We start from the raw sequence: 23039 nt of genomic DNA on the forward strand, positions 1-23039 counted from the left end.
GTGCCTAGGTTCTACCTACAAAACTTAAGTGGTAGGATTAAAATAAAAGTTTGCTTGAATAGTTTTCAGCAATTACAAATAATTACATATGACTACTGGAAACTTTCCAGAATGAAATTATATAATAAATGCTTTCCTAAATGATGTTACCAACAGCAAATTCTAAATGGGAAGCATTCAAGGAATTAATCTTGAAGCTACTAGGCTTTTCATACCAACTAAGAAATACTGTTCAAGGTTTAGACCTAAATTGATGTCAGATGAATTAATGAGACTTGTTTCAGAGAAGAAAAATTACATAAACTGGTCTGTAATCACGTCACAGAGAAGGTTAGGCAAGCAAAGGCAGATTATGAGACATCTTTGGCAAAGGATGCAAAGAAAAACAGCAAAGACTTCTTTACTTATATAAACTCCACAAGAAAGGGGATGAATCAGATTGGTCTTCTTGATATAGATGGCTCAACTGTTGATGATCCTGCTCAGATGGCTGAAAAACTGAATGAGTATTTTGCATCTACATTCACACATGAGGAATTCTGTAGGGTAGCGGAGGACAGAAGCTTATTAAACTCTAATAGGGAGCTAAATGACTGTGTAATAACTGATAGCAAAGTGAAGGAGAAATTGTTAAAGTTGAAAGGCACCTGGAGTGGATGGGATCTATCCGGTTATATTAGAAGAGGCGGCAAAGGAAGCAAGCAAACCCTTAGCCATAATTATGAGAGCATCCTTGGACTCGGGAGGTCCCCACGGAGAGGTGTGCAAATGTATCCCCAATTCACAAAGAGGGATCAAAGAGTAACAAAAGTAATTTTAGACCTGTTAGTTTAGCTTCTGTTCCAGATAAAATAATGGAGTCACTGGTTAAAGAAGCATTGCAGGCAGTTAACAGAAAGTTATTAATATACAAGAGGAAAAGATTGGGAGAAAGAACTGAACCTTGGGGAACACCAGCATTAGTGGAAAAGTTGAAGACAGAGAGCAGTCAGAGAGAAAACTGGATATCCAACTGCAAAAAACAGTGGGCAATCCATAAGATGGAAGCTTGTTTATTCCTTTATGGTAAACACGATGAAAAGTCTTAGAAATATCAAGACCAACTGCTTGAATTTCAGAAACGTTTCCACTGAATTTGTCCATAGATGGATAACATAAGCCAATATATCCCAAGTGGATTGAACTGACAGAATCCACACAGATTATTGATTAGATGGAAGGTTTTGAGTTAATTTAGAAGCTGGTAGTTAATGGATTTCTCCATTATTTTGGAAAGGGTACAGGTAAACGCAATGTGACAATAACTGGATGGGAGGATTTGCTGCCCTTTTTAGAAACATGGGCAAATTAACAAGCAAAAGAAAAACAACAGTGGAATAAGATAGTGTAAAAAAGATGACACAGAACAGGAGAAAACCCAGAGTACAGGCTTTGAGAACAAGAACAAGATTTATACATAGTGATGGAGAAATGCCATCAGGACCTAGAGATTTGTTGGCATCTAGATCATTCAAAATTATTCTTATGTCCTATTGATTACAAAAAGACTACAAAATGCACTCAGTGGAGTGTACTGGAAATGGTAGGAAGTAGTTCACCAATTCCAAATTACTAAGTCTTTGACAAGGAAAATCAGAGCAGACATATGCACAAGTATATGCTTGTTATATGGTAGTACTTGCATATACATATACACAAGTATATGTATATGCAAGTACCACCTTTTAAGTGAAAGAAATCATACAGCAAATAATAATCAGGACAACTGAGATGAGCAGTGGTTGGGGCAATCAATATTTGGGATTCTGTCAGAAAAAGTAAGTCAAACTTGGCGTACTGTAAGTGGAGATGGACATCACTAAGATTGGAACTGAAACAAAGTACATTTGTGAAATGAATTAAAAAGTGTAGGAAGTTTGTATCTTTTCGGATAAGTTTGTTCTATTAGTTTGATTATTCATGATTCATCAGTAGATAAAGGAAAGATAGAGGGGGGAGAGGCATGTTGTAAGATGTTGTTGTTGTTATTTGGTTTTTAGGAGCATTAGCAACTAAGGCCATATTGCTCCAGGATATGCGGTGGTCATTCCCTGACCTTTCCGCATCCTCCATATTTGGTGGTGATGGGCTCGAACCCCGGTCTAATCAAGAAGCGTGTGCTAACGCACCGCTGCTCCTTCCCACATGTTGTAAGAAGTAAAGAAATTTTTGAATATGACATACCCAGCTCCTTTACATAATATGGCCTCAACGATGCCTGCCCCTGCTTGGACTCCCTTTGGTCACTATTTAGCAGAATAGAGACAGAAAGATTACACACCAGCTGATCCAGATGCCTCCTAAAGGTCACCAGCAGGTTCAGTCTGGATGACTATGTAACAGCCGACTTGCAAACACCATTTTAGAACTGTTCACTTGAAATGTAAAGAAGACTGGATCTTGCCATGATGCCTACCATAAGACATCAATCATATTGACGGATGAAAGAGATCAGATGTTGCCAGAGCTTTGCTTTGGAGACTAAACATTTGTTTCATCACTTCAAGTCTCCAATAAGCAAAGTGGTTGTTTGTTTATTTGGTTTTTAGGAGCATTAGCAACTAAGGCCATATTGCTCCGTGATATGCGGTGGTCATTCCCTGACCTTTCCGCATCCTCCATATTTGGTGGTGACGGGCTCGAACCCCGGTCTAATCAAGAAGTAAGTGTGTGCTACGCACTGCTGAAGCAAAGTGGTGATATTGCACCATTTGATAAGAGTTATCTGCTACTTAATATTTCCTGTTAACACAGAAAGGTGACATTCTTCTGTGTGGTTGGGATGCCACACCTCAATCTCTGCTTAAGTTGGTTCACACCTGATTGGTCACCTCCCTCCAATATACCAGGTGCTGCATTTCAGGACTTGCACACAGAGTTTATTTCCATTGTTACTAACAGTCCCACTATTGTGAGGGTGGAAGCAGAGGATTTGGTTGTTGCAGAACAACTGGGCTTCACTGAAATTCAGTCCGATTGACTCTGGACTCTAAAATCTGACGGAACTGATATTAAGGTGAGACAAGTGTCACCTGAATATCAGTTCCATCAGCATTTTAGACTCCCGGATAGTAAGCCCTAGTTTGTCATACCTGAGAGAATATCTGACAAGCATCAAGGACCAAATATAATGTGATATGTTGATACAAAGCATTATGAATCCTTGTGTTTGACTAAAATGTTATTACTTATTATTGCAGCCTAACTAATTTGTTTTTTCAATGTGTAACACGCCACATGTACATGAAAATAAAACATAATTATTGTAATTGTGTTTTATTTCTATAATGTAAGGGCTTGTGCTTATTTCTATAATGTAAGACCTTGTGCCATATAAGGCATATAAATTTAAAGTATCTTATGTTCCTTCTCTTATAATAAGCTGATATTTATTTGGCTTGGGTAAAGAAAGCCTGCACGAGAACGACGACAAACGTCGGATAACTTACGCGGTAAATTAGTTTGCCGATACGGCACTCTAGCGCTGCTCACTCGGTAAAAAGACGGTAGGTGTTATCGGACCGGAGCAAAGTCGAGAACAATATACTGATTGACAGGTAGGCGTGGCAAACAATGAAATGATTGGTGGTGGGCGCGACAGACGACAAGCTACTGTGTAGTCATTGGTTGGCATTATGATGTGTATTTACCAGTAAAGAACGGTGCATAATAGTTTTGTAATAAACGGTGAACAGGTAATAGTAGCGATGAATCTTTTAAAGATGGAAGAAATTTGTAAGGAAAATGAAACGTTGCTTGATTTTTTGATGAAAACTAAATTGATAAGACCGAAATTGTACTGTTTTAAGTGCAATGATTATTTTAAACTAATTGAATCACGAACAGAGTCATGTGGAAAGTTGTGGTTTTGCAAAAAATGTTCTTCACGAGTTTCTTTATTGAAACATAGTTTTATGGAAAATACAAAAGTTTCATTGAAAAAGATAATGTACATTATATACTTTTGGTCAACGTGCACGCCAGTAACTAAGACAGCATTCCATCTGGAAATTTCGAAAGTGACAGCAATTAAGTTTTATAAGAAACTAAGAGATATTTGCGGATTGCAGTTAATAAAAAAACCCATTAAGTTGGGTGGATCGGGGAAAATTGTAGAAGCAGACGAAACTGTACTGGTAAAACCAAAACATCACAGAGGACGAAATTTAACTGCTAAGAAGAAATGGGTGTTTGGTGTGTTCGAAAGAGAATCTAAATTCGTCTTCATGAAATTGATAAAAAATCGGAAAGCAAAAACTCTTTTGCGCATTATTAGAAAAGTAGTGAAGAAAAATACTACCATCATAACAGATGAATGGCGTGCATATAGCCGTATTACGGCCTTAGAAAAAAAGAAGTACAAACATTTAACGGTGAAACACAAGGAACATTTTGTAGATCCACATACAGGAGCACATACGAATAATATCGAAGCCCAGTGGAAGAAACTAAAAAGTGTAACTAAAGGAGTAAATGGCAGCTGTAAACATATGTTGATGGGTCACATTAATGAATATATGTGGCGTCAAATTTATGGGAAAAATCATGAAGATACTTTTCACAATATTGTTACTCAAATTGCGAATAGCTATTCAGGTCCAACTGTATGATTTGTACTCATGAATTTTTTTTCTGAGAAAGTTTCGTTCCGTTCATTTTATGTTCTTCATTGTGTTTTTTTTTTTTTTTTTCTCATATTAAAAGCAGATTTTTGGAGTTGAGTGCTTTTACTGTATTATTGATTTAGGTTTGGTTACGAAAAAAGGAAAAGCTTTCTTTGTTTTTCGTTGTATTTCATAATCTGAGCTTAAATGGTAGGTTAGGAAATAAAAGAGAAGGTTTCCTTGTATTTCGCGACCTAAACTTAAACGTTAGGTTGGGAAATAAAAGAAAAAGAAAGAAAGATTCTTTATATATACAGTATACTGAATAGCTATTAAGGTGCTGATTGACGTTATGATACGTGTGTATCCGCATGAGTGTCTTTAAAAATAAAAGTACATTAATAAAAAAATTAATATTTTATTAATAAACAATTTATGTGCTAGTCCATTCATGATTCTAAAGAAAAAAGGTTAGGTTACCCCCTCCATTTCGGGAGAGGTTCAAGCTCCCATGGGATTCAAGTGGAGGTAACCTGACCTATTTTCACCATTAGGGCATATTATTGAACAAGAAAATAAAAATACGGTCATAAAAAAATTTATTTTTTTTATGAATGTACAGTATTTCTAAATATGACTGATTCTAAAGAAAAAAGGTTAGGTTACCCCCTCCACTTCGGGAGGGGTTCAAGCTCCCATGGGATTCAAGTCGAGGTAACCTGATCTTTTTTCACCGTTACAGTAAATGTTAGGGCATGTACGATTAGGACAAGTTACCATTAGTGCTGCTACAGTGATACTAAACCGATGTTATCGTGTGTTGTGTTCGCGCACCAATCAGCACGTCGTTTGCCACGCCTACCTGTCAATCAGTATATCGTTCTCGACTTTGCTCCAGACCGTTAACACCTACCGTCTGTTTACCGAGTGAGCAGCGCTAGAGTGCCGTATCGGCAAACTAATTTTCCGCGTAAGTTATCCGACGTTTCTCGTCGTTCTCGTGCAGGCTTTCTTTACCTTCGCCACTGATTGATTTTGGATTTTATTGGCGCATTATAGCGACTAGGGCTATAATGCGCCATATGATACTGACAAGGCATATCAGGCTTAACATCTAAGTTTGCAGATGATACAAAGGTTTGCAGAGTGGTTAATGATAATAATCAGGGTATGCTACCGCAACAAGATCTCAAAAAATTAGTGCTAAAAAAATATTAATTTTACAAAAGCAAGGTACTGCACATGGGTAGCAGTAATCCCAAAATAACATACCAAATGGCTAGTACCACACTCAAAGTAGTAGAGAATGCAAAAGACAAGAAGTTAATTGTCTAGTCACACTTGAAGGTCTCTGAACAGTGCAAACAAGCTGCTAGAACAACTTGTGGGGTTTTGTCAAAAGGAGATGATTATCCTATTGTATAAGGAATGGTTAAGTCCCATCTTGAATACGGCATACAAATCAAGAAGCCTCATTTGAAGAAAGATATTGATCTTGTTGATATGGGTGCAGAGAAGGGCAATGAGATTAGCGAAGGGAACAAAGGATACTCTTGCGAAGAAAGTCATCAGTTCTGCAAATTGCATCACCTGGAAATTAGGCCTGTAAGGATACTGAAGTGTTTAAGGCTTTGACTAGCTTGAGTAAGTTAAATTCTGTGGCATCCTTCCTCTTTCTCAGGCAACACAGATGAAGGAAGTATAAATTTAAAGTGAGGAAAGATGGTAGCACGACATGATATGCAAAAATTTCTTTCAGCCAGCAGATAGCTTTATTGTTGTGAAAAACGTTCATCTGATGTTGGTATGTATGTTGAATAAATTCAGGGAAAACTAGACAAATTATTAGAGGGTTTAGATAAGTTATGTGGAAAATGGTGTTGTGTTTATTATTATTATTTTTTTCCATTTTATCTGTTAATCACAATTTTTTTCCTGTTTTGTATTGATTTTTTTGTTTTATTAGTATTTGCATGGCAATTTTCACATGATAAGCTTATGTTTGTGAGAAGATACAGCATGAGAAAGTGTCAACAAGATGGATCTTAAAACTAGAAGTGATGAAAACAAAGGCCAATAAATGAACGCAAGTGTCAACAAGATGGATCTTAAAACTAGAAGTGATGAAAACAAAGGCCAATAAATGAACGCATGATTGGACAAAATGCAACAGTATGCAACTGATCCATTTCTCAGTTCCTGAATGAACTGTAATGTGATAAGACATGGACACACCACGTTATCCTAGAAACAAGCAAGCATCAATGTCAGAGAGCCATATTCATCACCTACAACTCAAGGAGTCCTATACAATTTTATCAATGGAGAAGGTGATGGCTCCCATCTTTTGGAACCATAAGGTTATCATTCTGCTTGATTTCCTAGAACCCAGTAAAACAATCAATCCACACAATATTATAAATCACAGGAAAGTTAAAGACCACAATAAGCATGAAGAAACCTAGGCTGCTTTCTACCTGATTATTCACCTCCAACAATGCATATCCCTAAATTGCTGAACCCACAAAAAAATCTGTGCCATTTTGAATGAAAAACTGTTTCACTCAACATACACAACCAATTTGGATCACTCAGGCTGCCATCTGTCCATTATTCTCAAAATGCATCTCAAAAGTATGAAAAAGAATATGATAAACCATGTAGCAAATACTGCAAATTCCGATTTCAGTTAACACATTTGCTGTTGGAACACAAACTTGCATCAAAATGAACTGCAATTTTTGTGCCTTAATGAAAATATGGATTCATTCAATTGCAGTCAATAAATAAGTGCTGGAAAGGCAAAATCCCAACCAGTCAATTATGGTTGGGATTTTGCTTAGCATCAATCACACTGTCTAAAGAATCCAATAAAAATTAAATACTTGGTCACAATTTCCTATATTCTTTGCTCATGTTGAAGTTATTTCATCTAGTTAAGTATTTTCCAGAAGAAGAAGAAAAGGTAAAGTTTTTGGAAGTTATGTTTGCTGAATTTTAATTCTTTAGCTTGTAAGGGTTTTTGAGATGGTGTTGAGAAGCAACCATCCCAAGCTCATCACAAAGAGCCGTCAGGACAGTGATGGCTTTTTTGTCATCACTGTCTTGGTAGTATAAAAGCTGTATACTTCTATAGTTTCATATGTTCTTTGCTTATGTAGAAGCAAAGTAAAACTAGATAAACTATTTTATCTAGTTTAGTATTTTCCACAAGAAGGAAAGGTAAAATGTTTTGAAGATTATGCTTGAAGAATTTCAATTCTTTAGTTTGTAAAAAAAAAAAAAAAAAAAAAAAAAAACTTCATCCTTAGCAAAGTGTCTACTAATAAAATTTTTCATAAAATGTGTTTTCCTATAAAATTTTACCTTAAAGGGCTGTTATAATGGATCCACAGCCTGGGACATCAGGACTGAAGAGGAACAGGGATGGATAGTATGTTGAAAGCAATGACATTGAACGAGATCTTTATAACATGTCATCTGATACTGAAATAATATTCTATTCAACTGATGTGGATTCTGAATCTCGTTCAAATGCATCTGTTGATATCAGAACACTACAAACAACAGATGCTGATGTTAGTTGGAGTGATGATTCTTCATAGATGAAATCCTTTCCATTTAGTAGTACCTACTTGTTCCAGTGTCCCAAAGAAGCACCCCCAAGGCACACAGAAAGGACTCCTACAAAAATAAGTGGCAGCAAATGTCGTCAAACACTTGCAAAGTTCAGTTTTGCTCCTATGTGCCAAGTTACCTAATATTCAGAATTACATAAAATTCATTTTATTTCATGTATTTTCATCTAATTTTAAATGGTATTTGTTGCAATAAGATTTTAGTATTAGTATTATAGTGGAAAAGGACGAAAGAAAGCTAGCTTATACAGCATCAGCCAAAAAAAAAAAAAAAAAAAAAAATCCCATTTCACCTATCCATTACCTCCAATAGTTTCATTCTTTCTTAAATTTATCCAACCTATCCATTTCCACATATAGGAGCTTGTTCCAGAAACGGATAGAAGCTTGTTCCAGCAATCAACCACCTGTTTGGCTTCAGGAAAAACTCCGAACATCTATTCTGCAATCATCCTTCCTTAGTTTTGAATTACCCCCCCCCCCACACACACAGGCATAGCCTGAGCTAGAAGAATCCCATCAGCATTGAGTTTGCTCAAGTCATTCAAAGCCTTAAACACCTCAAATCAGTTCAAATCTTCGCAGGTACCTAGTCTTCAGATACTGTAAATTTAAAGAACTGAAACCTTTCTTGGTAAGAGCACTATTTTGTTCTCCTCAGCAATTTAAAACAAATCTTTTTTTTTTTAAATCGCTCTGATTCTTTCCTGCTAATTCTTATTGAATATTATCATATCAGGACCTCATATATTCATTTACTATCAACAGCTTAGTTTCTTACCTCTATGAATTGTTTCTCTTCCCCTTTCTTGGAAATAAATTTCCTAAGAACAGCTCTATACTTTCCTGATGAGGAATAAGTGGCAAGGCATCTATAATATAAACATAAATTTTTGGGCTAAGCTATTTAAGAAATAATCTGATGAAATGTATATAAAATACCTATGTTATACATATTTATAACTCTAGCAGGCATAGCAAAAAAAAAAATAAAAAATCCAAGAGTGAGCACATGACACATGGTTTATTTTATATGCCATTAAGTATTTTGGGATGAAAGATAAGAAATAATTGGAAATTATGCACTTCATAATTTTATTCTTTATTCTAACATTACATTGGATAATAATAAATATCTTTAGTAACAGCAGTCCTATTATCAAAAAAATTCATTATTTTGGACTAACTAACTTCCAATGCTTGTTGGCAAACAATGAACAAAACCAAAGAATGATGGGGAAAACAACCAATGTTAGAAAAACAATACAAACACAATGCTGAAGTTCATGCATAAACATGGAACCATAAACAATTTTTTAGCTATACACTGGGTCCTCACTTATGAATGAGTTATATTCCAAAGCTCCATTCTTAAACCAAAACAGTTTTTTCCATGATAACAATATACTTTGCATTATTTGTATCTAAACATATAAACAAAAAACTATTTAAACTACAAAATGTACTATTTATTTTAATCTGTAAATAACAATTGGGTACATCAGACATTTGCCCAGTAAAAACTAATACATCATGTAAATAAAGCAAAAAAGAAATTATTATTATTATTATTATTATTAGCTACAGGGTGCAAGGAAGCCTGAGGCTTATGTTGCACCAGTCAAAAAAAAAAAAAAAAAATTCCCCGAGTTACCCTGAGAGAGAGAGAGAGAGTCAAAAGTAGAAGGGAATCACCAACAAAGAGAAAAAATGATGATATCCAGCTCAGGACCTAGGTGTGCCAAGCCCCATACTCACAAGATGTGAGCCCCTGGGGTTCATTAGGATAACAGTGCACAGTTATAATTTATTTTCTTGCTGATGTTTTCGTTAGAAGCCCTCTCAAAGGACTCCTCCTCCTCAAAGTACTATTCAATGTAAAATTCACCTATTGTGAATTTATTAAAAAATTATTTATTTTTAATCTTTTTAATGTCTTAAGAGCATATGGGATATTCCCAAATTGAACTTTTCCTGGCTCACAGAATATGAATGAATTAATAAAATGATATCAACAATATGCTGAAATTACAGACCCACACCATCAAAATATGAAGCTAAAACTTGACAAGTTCCAAAGAGATATGGCCCATTACAAATTGCATGCAAACCTAAAGGCACTTTGTTGCAAATTTTGCATTCCTGGACAGATATGCAAAATTTAATGGATTTTAATGAGAAAAAAAACACACATTTGCTATTCTTTAAGAGGTGTCAAAACAAAGCATATAAACATATGCAAATATGCTTAAATACCCTCTACCTTCCATTAGCTGTCTTAAAAAAGAGAAAAATGATAACAAAGTGGATCTCAGTTTGATTGTTCCCCTGCTTTTTTGAAACAAGTTATATTATTTTTCACAAGATGTATCAGCAGTATTATTATTTTATCTGTCTTGCTAAAAAATGTTCATTCTAATTTTTAATAATAATGTTAAATAAAGATAACGGTATGCTTAAAACAATTTGTACACACATTAATTCAAATTGAGGAAGGATGGTTGCAGAATAGATGTGTGGAAGTTTGTGCCTTTAACCAACAGGTGGTTGATCACTAGAACAAACTTCCATTTGATGTGGAAGTGGATAACCTGAATGAATTCAAGGAAGAACTAGACATGCTGTTGGAGGGGGTGCTGTAGGTGAAATGTGAAGGGATTTTTTTTTTTTTCAGCTGATGCTGTATAAGCCTTGCTTTCTTGCATCATTTGCCACTACTAATATTAATACTAATGCAATATTCATATTTAACTCAGTGGAGTGTGAGCAAAAATGGTCACAGGTCACACGACAAGTGCCCAACTTTTATTTTAATTTCTGGAAAAAAATTTGGGTTTTTTTTTTTTTTCTTCTGTTTAAACAATGCCAATATTTCATCTTTTCTTAATGAATTGCAGTACTTTTAAGTTTTAATAAAAAAATTAAAAACATGATGAATGTTTTACATGCATCATGTTTCCTTTAATTTTCAAAAACAAAAAGGTTTGTAAGAGTGTAATTCAAGGTTCAAGAGGCTGTGTGGTTAGGATTGTCTGGTATTCTTAATGTAAATGTATGTAAATGAACAATCTGTGTGCAAGGTCATTAGTAATTGAAAAATCCTTAGCATCTCAAAACATCTGGGTTCATGTGACTAGAAAACAAAAGCCAGCTGGAGTTGTGAACATTAATTTTAATATTCATTTTTAATGAATATTAAAATTGTGAACATTAAGGAAAATTACCTCCCTGTTAGGAAAGTTGGACTGCAGAAAGTAAAGTTTCAAAGAAAGGAAGTCAAAATGTTCCAAGTGATTAGTGGAGTTGGAAGAACAACAGAGGCAACAGATGAATTTGAAAGAATGGGGCAAGGAGATTTTAAGCCAGAGAAAATTGAAAAAAAAGGAGATTCTAAATTATTAAGTTAATTATTAAATGCACGAATATTGTTGCCTTCTTCAAAAAAACAGGCAGCAAATTCTTTTTTTAGGATGTCTACAACATGAGAAAGCTGTTCCTGGGGGCAGTAGATTCTTGGATTTTAGTCTTGACCCTAAACTTTCTGCAGGCCCTTTTGGCAGATTTAAATCTCTCCTCAGATCTTTGAGTTCATTTTGTGTAAACAGCTGTGGTCCAGTGTTGTTAATTTCTAAATCACAATAGTTTATATTGCTCTCTAGATCACAAATGTCAGATAGGATATGTTCAAAAACAACTGGTGGAGGGGATACCATGGGGGTACTGACCTCACAGCTGAAAACATGTTGTTAGGATTCACAATGTTCTACTTTTTCTTTGTATTATAACTTACTACATTTACGGAACAAAAGTAACAATCACTCATATGATCCCAAGTTCCATCGGTACCGGAGAATGGCAAATGTCACAGCTTTCTTTTTATCATATTTTCACAGTCATAAGCCATCCACCTGCGTACAGCACATTTTAAGGGGCACCTAACCTAATTTAATTTCAAAATACACACCATATATATATTTTTCAAAATAATGTGATATGTGTGATAGTTGGGTCGGAATGTGATAAGTGGGTTGGAAAAACGCTAGCTTGGGATGATTCACAGACTAAAAGATTAACAGTAGCCGCAGGCAGAGGCGAAAGTGATTCTTGCACTGCTTCTATTGTAATGAGCAGCAGCCTAGAGAGCAAGTTGCTGGGGATTTCAAAAGCTGCTGGGAGTCATCATGGAACAAGTAAATACATGCGCTATGTTAGGGTAACTAAGAGTTATTTGTTTGTTATTTGGTTTTTAGGAGCATTAGCAACTAAGGCCATATTGCTCCGGGGATATTCAGTTGTCATTCCCTGACCTTTCCGCATTCTCCGTATTTGGTAGTCACAGGCTCGAACCCCAGTCTAATCAAGAAGCGTGTGCTATGCACTGCTGCTCCTGCCCACCTGGCAACGGAGGTGCCCGGTAACTAAGAGTAAGAACAGGCGCATGTATCCTTCCACCAATGCTAGAAGTATAGTAAATAAATTTGATGAATTTGAAGTGCTGATCAAGGCATCAAAGGCAGATATTGTTGGGATATCAGAGACATGGCGTCACACAGATATAAGCAGTGCAGAATTGGAATTTGGGGAGTACAGAAAGGATGAATCAGATTGTTCCACTTAACATAGATGTTTCGATTATTGATGATCTTGCTCAAGTAGCTGATAAACTGAATGAGTATTTTGCATCTATAAGGATATCAGGCTTAATGTTCAAGTTTGCAGATGATACAAAGGTTGGCAGGGTTGTTAATGATAGTAAAGACAGTATACTACTGGAATAGGATGTAGAAAATTAGGTAGATGGACTGAGAAGTGGCAACTGAAGTTTAATATTGACAAATGCAAAGTACTGCATATGGGTAGCAGTAACCCAAGAGAAATGTACTATCTGTGTAGTACTACGCTCAGGGAAGTAGATAACGAAAAAGACCTAGGGGTAATTGTGCAGTCAGATATGAAGTTTCTGAGTATGGCAGAGAGGCTGCCAGAGCAGGTCATGGAGTTTTGTCAATGATATATAGGAATTTTGCTAGCAGACAGAAGGAGGTGATTTCTTTTGTATAAGGCAATGGTCAGATAACAACTTCAGTACTGCGTAAAGATCTGGAGGCCTCATTTTAGAAAGGATGTAGAGTTGCTAGAACAAGTACAGAGAAGGGCAACAAGATGGGTGTGTGGAACAAAGGGGGTTCTCTTACCAAGAGAGACTTAAGTTCTGCAAATTCTGCATTTGGACACTAGGCACCTGTGAGATGATCTGGTTGAGGTGTTGTTGTTGTTATTTGGTTTTAGGAGCATTAGCAACTAAGGCCATATTGCTCCGGTGCGGTGGTCATTCCCTGACCTTTCCGCATGCTCCGTATTTGGTGGTGACGGGCTCGAACCCCGGGCTAATCAAGAAGCGTGTGCTATGCACTGCTGCTCCTTCCCACCTGGCTACGGAGGCGCTCTGGTTGAGGTGTACGAGGCCTTGAATGGTTTCAGCAGGCTCAATGCTGATGGGATACTTCAGCTTGCTCAGATTAAGAACCTGAAGGGGCATAGATTCAAATTGGGGAAAGACAGTTGTAGAATAGATGTGCGGAAGTTTGCCTTTAGCCAGCGGGTAGTTGACTGCTGGAACAGAATTCCGTCTGTTTTTGTGGAAGTTGATAAAAGTATCAGCTTAAATAAATTTAAGGCTGAACTAGATAGACATTTGGAGTGACCAGTTGGATGAAATGGGAAGAGGGTTTTTTTTTTTTGGCAGATGCTCTATAAGCTTGCTTTTTTGCATCATATGCCTCAACTAATGCTAATGCTTACTCATGGCAAAGATCCTCCACAATATGATACTGAATATATTTGTAGCTAACAAAGTCTGCTTACAGCTACAAACTGAGCCTTCTGCCCTAGCATTTTTACAACAAAGGTACATATTTTATTTTTTAAGGCAGGAACTCATAACTTGTACAGTATTGGTATACAGCATTTGTAACTTGAGGCTTTTGCCCGAAACAGTTAAATGAATTAATAATTCTTGAACCAACACAGCAGCAATCTCCAAGACAGAATGAGCTGGTCCCACAGGAGTTAGTTATTTTTGGTGACTCTATTGTCAGGGAGATGGGTAACATATTGTGTAAAAAGGATAGGTGGAATAGGACCATGGTATGTCTGCCAGGGGGTAAAAGTTGATAATGTTGCAGAACAGATATCATCTTTTAAGGGCGCAAAGAGTGATATTGTTATATACATTGGCACTAATAACATTAAAAGTTGGAGATCTGCAGATTTACTTAACAAGTACAAGTCTATGCTGAAAAGAAATCAGGAGTTAGGGTTAAATTTGAAAGTGTCTGCAATTCTGCCCATACCCTCTCTGGGTACGACCAGGCTACCATGCACGGAAACTGAACTTGGCCTGTTACAACGTAAGATCACTCATCGGTGAAGACAGGATATTAGAGCTGGAAAAGGAATTAGAAAATGTGAATTCGAATATCATCGGTCTGGCTGAAACAAGAAGAAATGAATAACTTATATGTTTATCAAGTGGAAATCTGCTGTACACCAATGGAAACAGTGAAAGGAGTGAAGGTGGAGTTGGGTTTCTGGTCCATAAAGATTTAAAAAATAACATTTTGGAATTCAAAAGTATAGCACCAAGGGTGTCAAGACTAATACTCACAATTTCTAAGAGGTACAAGCTAAAGGTTATAACGATTTATGCACCAACATCGAGCCATGATGATGAAGAGGTTGAAGAAATGTACACCGAAATTGAGAGTCTTCTAGATGAGCAGAAAACCCACTACACTATTATTATGGGAGACTTCAATGCTAAGGTTGGAAAAAGGCAAAACAGTGCAGAAAGGGGAACTATGGGAAATTTTGGAATTGGTGAAAGAAATAAAAGAGGCGAAAGACTTGTGGAATATGTAGAATCTCAAGGATTGTCAGTAATGAACACTTTTTTCAAGAAAAGGGTGAACAGAAAGTGGACATGGAAGAGTCCAAATGGATTAACAACTAATGAAATTGACTTCATCCTCACTAACAGAAGATATATTGTGAATGATGTTACCGTCCTGAATAAGGTAAATGTTGGAAGTGATCACAGAATGGTAAGATGTACACTTGATATAGATGTAGGAAAGGAAAGGAAAGGAAAAAACTGACTCGAGTAAATAATACAAAGGTCTTTGAGATAACAGAAGAGGAGAAAAAGCAGTTATGAACTGGAACTTAAGAACAAGTTTCAGCTTCTGCAGACTGCTCAGGGCCAAGATATTGATGAGGAATATTACAAGTTTCTGAAAGTGATAAATCCCAAGAAACTTATAGGGAAAAAGAAATCCAAAGAAGAAAAAATTAGTCAAGAAACACTTGTCATGATGAACCGAAGACGACAAATGAAGAGCAAGAAAAACACTGACAGGGAGAAAATTGAGTATTCTGAGTTATGCAAAGCCATTAGAAAGAGACTCAGAGAGGACATAAGAAGATTTAACACAAGAAAAGTAGAACAAGCATTAAGGGAAAACAAAGGATTTAAATCAGCAGCCATGAGCAGTAATACACAAAGACAAAATGATACTGAAACTGAAGAATAGCAATGGTGTACTTATAAAAAGCAGAGAAGGCATAATTCAAATAGCAGAAGACTACTATAGAGAATTATACAAGGAACGAGGGAATGATGCCAGCAGTGGGGAAGATGGATTGCAAATTAGCAACACATATGACATACCCAATATTCTTCCTGATGAGGTAGAACATGCATTGAAGAAAATGAAGAATCACAAAGCTCCGGGGGAAGATGAAGTTACTGTAGAGTTGTTAAAATTGGGAGGAAGAGACATAACACAAAAACTGGCAAGGCTCTTCACAAAGTGCATTAGAAAATGTGTGACGCCTAAGCAGTGGAATAATGCAATCATAGTTTTGCTGCATAAGAAAGGAGATAAATCAGAAATTGGAAATTATAGACCAATTAGCCTGTTATCCCACATCTACAAGTTGTTCACAAGGGTCATTACTAACAGATGAGAATCAACCGAAAGAGCTAGCTGGCTTTAGGACAGGATTCTCAACTATGGATCGCCTTCATGTAATATCACAGCTAATGGGGAAAGCAAATGAATATAAAACACCATTATGCCTGGCATTTGTGGATTATGAAAAGGCATTTGACTCCATACAGCATAAGGCAATGTTTCGGACACTGGAAAGACAAGGCATAGATACCCCACATATTATGATTTTGAAGAAAATATATGAGAATGCTACCTCCTTTATTAGACTAGACAAAGACAGTAGGAAATTTAAAATCGAGAAAGGAGTTCAACAAGGAGACACGATATCTCCGAAGCTGTTTACTGCTGCCCCTGAGGAAGCTTTCAGAAGATTAGACTGGTCGCAGAAAGGAGTCAATGTGAATGGAGAGTACTTAAACCATTTACGATCTGCAGATGACATTGTGGTCATAAGCCACAATCCCAAAGAATTAGAGGAAAATTTTAATCAGTTATGCACAGTTAGTAAGGATTTTGGACTAAAGATGAATATGGCTAAAACAAAAGTAATGATGAACAAGTATGCCGCCGAAAGGGAAATAATGATTGAACGAACAGTAATTGAAAAGGTAGAGTCATATACTTATCTGGGACAAGACATTAGCTGTAATAATGAAAAATGGCTGGAAGTCAAGAGAATAATAAATTTTGAATGGATAACATCAGGAAATATAGTCACATACTGAGGAGCAATATCCCAATTTGTCTGAAACATAAAATAATGAACCGATGTATACTCCCCACCATGACTTATGGAAGTGAAACTTGGGCACTCACCAAAAGAATGAAAGAGAAGCTGAGAACTACACAGCGAAGAATGGAACAAATTATATTGGGAATCAGACTGTTAGATAAGAAGAGAAACACATGGATTAGGCAGCAAACTCAAGTAAACGACATTCTTATCAAAACTAAAGAACTAAAATGGTCTTGGGCAGGCCACATAGCTCGAAGACATGATGACAGATGGACTAAGAAAATAACAATGGTACCCAAGAGGAGCTAGAAGAAAACCTGGAAGACAAAGGCGGAGATGGATAGATGAAATTCATGAGTTTGTGGGTAGTAAATGGATGGCCAGTGCTCAAAACAGAAGGAACTGGAAAGTTGCTGGAGAGGCCTTCATCCCGCAGTGGATTGAAAATGGCTGATGATGATGATGAGAGCCTTGTCAATCAATTCAGCCCTGGAGAGATTGTGCAAGGCTCATGGGGTAGAATTTTTCTCAGCATAGTCTGTGCTTGTTAACAGGAGAGACTGCTTCTACAGGGATGGGATACACTTAAATAGAAGGGGTGCAAGAGTGTTTGCTGATGCTCTCAAGGCAGCATTAGGTGGGTAAGAAAACTGTTAGCTTGGGGGAATTCACAGACTAAAAGGTTAAAAGTGGACGCAGGCAGAGGTGAAAGTGATTCTTCCACTACTACTACTATTAGAATGAGCAGCAGCTTGGGGGTTTCAGGGACTAGAGTGAGTCATCATGAAACAAATAAATACATGGGCTGTGTTAGGGAGAATAAGAATAAGTGCATGTATACTTGCATGTACACCAATACTAGAAGTATAGTTAAGTTTTTTTTTTTAGGAGCATTAGCAACTAAGGCCATATTGCTCTGGGGATATGCGGTGGTCCTTCTCTGACCTTTCCACATTGTCCGTATTTGGACAATGTGGAAAATTGTCCAAATACGAATTGGACAATCGTATTGTCCAATTCGTATTTAATTGGACAATACGATTGTCCAATTAAACCTCGATCTAATCAACCTCGAACCTCGATCTAATCAACCTCGAACCTCGATCTAATCAAGAAGCATGTGCTATGCACTGCTGCTCCTGGCATCCCTGGCTACGGAGGCGCCCGAGTATAGTTAATAAATTTGATGAATTTGAAGTGCTGGTCAAGACATCAAAGGTGGATACTGTTGGTATATCAGAGATGTAGTGTCACACAGATATTAGGAATGAAGACTTGGAATTTGGGGAGTACAATATATACAGAAAGGATAGACAGGGTAGGAAGGGAGGAGGGGTTATGTTGTTAATTAAGAAAAACATAAAATCTAAGGAAATGCATCCAGTTGACACAGATGGACAGTGTAAGGTTGAGTCAGTTCGGTGTGACATATGCACTAGGAAAAAAAAAAATGAGAGTAGAAGTGTATTATAGGCCTAATGGCTATAATGTATACAACTAACAATTGCACAGAGAAATAGAATGGGCCAGTAAATGAGATTGTGTTATAATGGGGAATTTTAACTTCCCAGATATTGACTGGAACTTGTGAGTTGGTCACTCGCACACTAGCAAGGTGTTTGTGGATTTATTGGATGATTGTTTTCTGCAGAAGCATATGTGAGAGGCAACCAGAGAGTGAAATACTCTTCATCTGGTTATTAGAAGTGATTATTCATGAATTAAGAATCTGCAGATAAAGGAACCACTAAGTGGCAGAGATCACAGTGTATAGTGTGAGGTTTACTAAAGGGATAGGTTTTTGCTTCCATAAAGTGACTATGGTGGTCTCAGACAGTTTTTAAATTCTGTACAGTGGATCCAACTGATGATGTTACCAACAGAAAATTCTAAGTGGGAAGCATTCAAGGAACTAATCGTGGAAACTACTAGGGTTTTCATACCGATTAAGAAATATTGTTCAAGGTTTAGGCCTAAATGGATGTCAGATGAACTAATGAGATTTATATGCATCCCATGCATTTTTCTTCTCGTGGCTGAGAAGAAAAACATGGGATGCATATAAATTATCAAGCAACACAGAAGTCTGTGGCAGATATAAGCGTCTGTAATCAAGTCACAAAGGAGATTAAGCAAGCAAAGGCAGATTATGAGAAATCTTTGGAAAAGGATGCTAAGAAAAGCACCAATGACTTCTTTACTTATATAAACTCTAGAAGGAAGGGGATGAATCAGATTGATCCACTTAATACCGATGGTTCAATTGTTGATGATCCTGATCTGATAGCTAATAATCTGAATGAGTATTCTGCACTACATTCACACATGAAATAAAATAAAATAATAAAATAAATATTAAGGGAGGGAAAATGCTGGAAGTTTATCAAACTGTAACAGAGTGCTTAATGATTTTGTAATAACTGAGAGCAAAGTGGAAGAGAAATTGTTGAAGTTAAACATGAGAAAGGAAGCTGGGATGAATGGGATCTAACCAAGATTCATATACACAAATGGGGGGGGGTAGTAGTAGTAGTAGTGGCATGTGATGCAAGAAAGCATGTGTATGAGCTTATGCAGCATCAGCCAAAAAAAAAAAAAAAAAAAAAAAAAAATCACACCATTCCCTCCAAATGTCTGTCCAGTTCCTCCTTAAATTTATTCAACCTATCAACTTCCACAACGACAGTAGTAGTAGTAGTAGTAGTAGTGGCACTTGATGCAAGAAAGCAAGTGTAGGAGCTTATGCAGCATCAGCCAAAAAAAAAAAAAAAAAAAAATCACACCATACCCTCCAATTGCCTGTCCAGTTCCTCCTTAAATTTATTTAACTTATCAACTTCCACAATGACAGATGGAAGTTTGTTCCAGCAATTAACCACCCGCTGGCTAAAGGCAAATTTCCGCACATCTATTCTACATCTATCCTTTCTTAATTTGAACTTATGTCCCCGTAGGTTCGTATTCTGAACAAGTGGGAGGATCCCATCAGAATTCGGCGTGCTCAACCCATTCAAGGCCTTATAGACCTCAATCAGATCACCGCGCAGGTGCCTAGTCTCCAGCCGCTGCAATTTGCAGAACTTAAGCCTCTCTTGGTAAGAGGATCCCTTCATTCCCCTCACCAATCGTGTTGCTCTTCTCTGTACACGCTCAAGCAAATCTACATCCTTCCTAAAATGAGGCCTCCAGACCTGTACGCAGTACTCAAGGCGTGGCCTGACCATTGCCTTATACAGAGGGACAATCACCTCCTTTTCCCTGCTAGCAAAATTCCTATATATCATTGACAAAACCCCATGACCTGCCCTAGCAGCCTGTCTACATTGCTCAGAAAACTTCATATCTAACTGCACAATTACTCCCAGGTCTTTTTCATTTTCTACCACCTTAAGTGTAGTACCACACAGTTGGTACGTTTCTCTGGGGTTACGTCTACCCATATGCAGTACTTTGCATTTGTCAAGGTTAAACTTCAGTTGCCACTTCTTAGCCCATCTGCCCAAATTATCTAGATCCTGTTGCAGTAGCACACTGCCATTACCGTCATTAACAACCCTGCCAACCTTCGTGTCATCTGCAAACTTCGACATTAAGCCTGATATACCTTCATCAATATCATTGATAAATATACAAAACAACAGTGGACCCAACACCGAACCCTGTGGGACTCCACTAATAACATTAGTCCACGAAGAGCAGCACCCATTGATTACCATCCTCTGTCTTCTCCCACTTAACCATCCTTTTATCCATTGTAGCAACTTACCGTTAATACCATTCTGCTCCAATTTGTACAGTAGTCAGATGGAAGTTTGTTCCAGCAATTAACCACCCGCTGGCTAAAGGCAAATTTCCAAACATCTATTCTACATCTGTCTTTTCTTAATTTGAATTTATGCTCCCTTAGGTTCGTAATCTGAACAAGTGGAAGGATCCCATCAGAATTCAGCGTTCTCAACCCATTCAAGGACTTATACACCTCAATGGGCATAAAGTGAATTGTTTGAAAAGAGGTAAAGAGAGAATAGAGTGGAAGTTTAGCTTTACCCAGCAAGTTGTTAAATCACTGGAATAAGGTTGCCTTCATGGACAGTTGAGGCTGATGGCTAGAAGAATTCAATAGTCAGTTTGGGTCGGTATCTACCAGAAGAGGGTAAAACGTGGTTTCAAAAAAACATTTTCTTTTAGGTGAAGCAGCAAAAGTTTGGCTTCCGTGCACTTTAAGACAATATTAATATTAATACTAATAATTTAATTAATGATATCATTTATTAATTAAAACAATATTAAATTATAATTATATTGAAATATCAATTATATTTTATTTGATCTTTATTTTATAATAAATTAACTTGGTTATTAAATAAAATCAGAATTTAATACCTGACAAATAAAATAAATATTTGGCTATAGGTGTGAAAAATTCTAGTTACGACTAGGGATTGCAAATTTACCGGGTTCTCTCACTACCAATAATTCAGTAATTTATTTAAATTTACCGGATTGCCGGGGGATTTACCAGGAATTTACAAAATGCAACCATTTTACAATAAAACTAAATTATTGAAAGAGCGAATGAGTAATAATTTATTTTTGAAAGTTATACATAGTAATGGGAAGAAAGCATTAAATGAGAATTTCCAAAATACAAATTTTATAATAAAACTAACACTGATACAGAGAATGAGCAAACATTTATTTTTTAAAGTTATATATCGAAATATCCAAGCGGCATTATATGAAAATTATTTTAAAATATCACAACTAAATTTAATAAATATTTAGAATTAATTATTCATTTTTTAGCCTCAAGTTTGAATAGCAAAGCTTAGTAATAGCCTCTCAAAAATCATAGTGTATTAAAACTGCAATCGTCTAACCTCGATCTTATTTTGTCATAAATGCATCGAAAACTTTTTTCAGAAATTTTCCTTTCAGTTTTTGCTCTGTGAAGTAATTTATTTCCTTTTTCACTAAGTCTTTTCTAATTATCATTTTCTTTACATTACTGTGATCAACATCTAAGCTGGGGCTCACATCTAGTAAGCATGGGTTTGCCACCCCCCCAGGGTCCTGAGTTGGATAACATCATTCTTCTCTTTTTTCTTTTTTGGTGATTCCCTCTCTCTCTCTCTCTCTCTCTCTCTCTCTCTCTCTCAGGATAACTCGGGAAATTTTTTTTTTTTTTTTTTTTGGCTGGTGCAGCATAAGCCTCAAGGCTGGTGCAAGGAAGCCTCAGGCTTCCTTGCACCATATGGCTAATAATAATAATAATAAATTCATTTTCTCTTTCATCGTTAAAAGATGAGAGCTTTGTCGATCAATTTGGCCCTGGAAAGATTGTGCAACTCAAGGGGTAGAATTATTTCAGCCTGGTCTGTACTCGTTAACAGAAGAGACTGCTTCTACAGGGATGGGATACACTTAAATAGAAAGGGTGCAAGAATATTTGCTGATGCTATTGAGGCAGTGTTAGGGAGGTCAGAAAACTGCTAGCTTGGGGGGAGGATACTAGGACTAATAGATTAACAGTAGACACTGGCAGAAAGTGAAAGTGATTCTTGCACTGCTTCTATTGGAATGAGCAGAAGCCTGGAAAACAAGATGCAGGATATTTCAGAGACTGCTGGGAGTCATTGCAGTACAAGTAAACACATGGGTTGTGTTAGGGTAGTTAAATAAAAAAGAACAGGTGCATGTATACTTGCGTCTACACCAATGCTAGGAGTTTGGTAAATAAATTTGATGAATTTGAGGTATTGCTCAAAGCATCAAAGGCGGATATTGTTGGGATATCAGAGACATGGTGTCACACAGATATAAGGAATGCAGAACTCGAATTTGGGGAGCACAATGTCTACAGAAAGGATAGACAGGATAGGAAGGGAGGAGGGGTTATGCTATTAGTTAAGAAACACAAAATCCAAGGAAGTGAAGCCAGTTGACATCGCTGGACAGTGCAGTGTCGAGTCAGTTTGGTGTGACATAAGCACTGGGAGATCAAAAT

The 23039-nt window shown here is 36.8% G+C and overlaps 1 protein-coding gene across 1 annotated transcript in view; it reads right to left on the minus strand.

The window, feature by feature from the left end:
* The window catches only part of LOC150076268 (acylamino-acid-releasing enzyme-like), a 428243-nt gene that overhangs the window by 355753 nt on the left and 49451 nt on the right, over nt 1-23039 (minus strand). The window contains exon 3 of the mRNA XM_090387301.1: nt 9063-9153. Within this exon, the coding sequence (XP_090243427.1) occupies nt 9063-9153 (91 nt within the window). The remainder of the gene's footprint in view (nt 1-9062; nt 9154-23039) is intronic.

Source organism: Mastigoproctus giganteus, chromosome 13, assembly GCF_048544385.1.
Source record: "Mastigoproctus giganteus isolate SK-2022 chromosome 13, ASM4854438v1, whole genome shotgun sequence".
NCBI classification, from domain to species: domain Eukaryota; kingdom Metazoa; phylum Arthropoda; class Arachnida; order Uropygi; family Thelyphonidae; genus Mastigoproctus; species Mastigoproctus giganteus.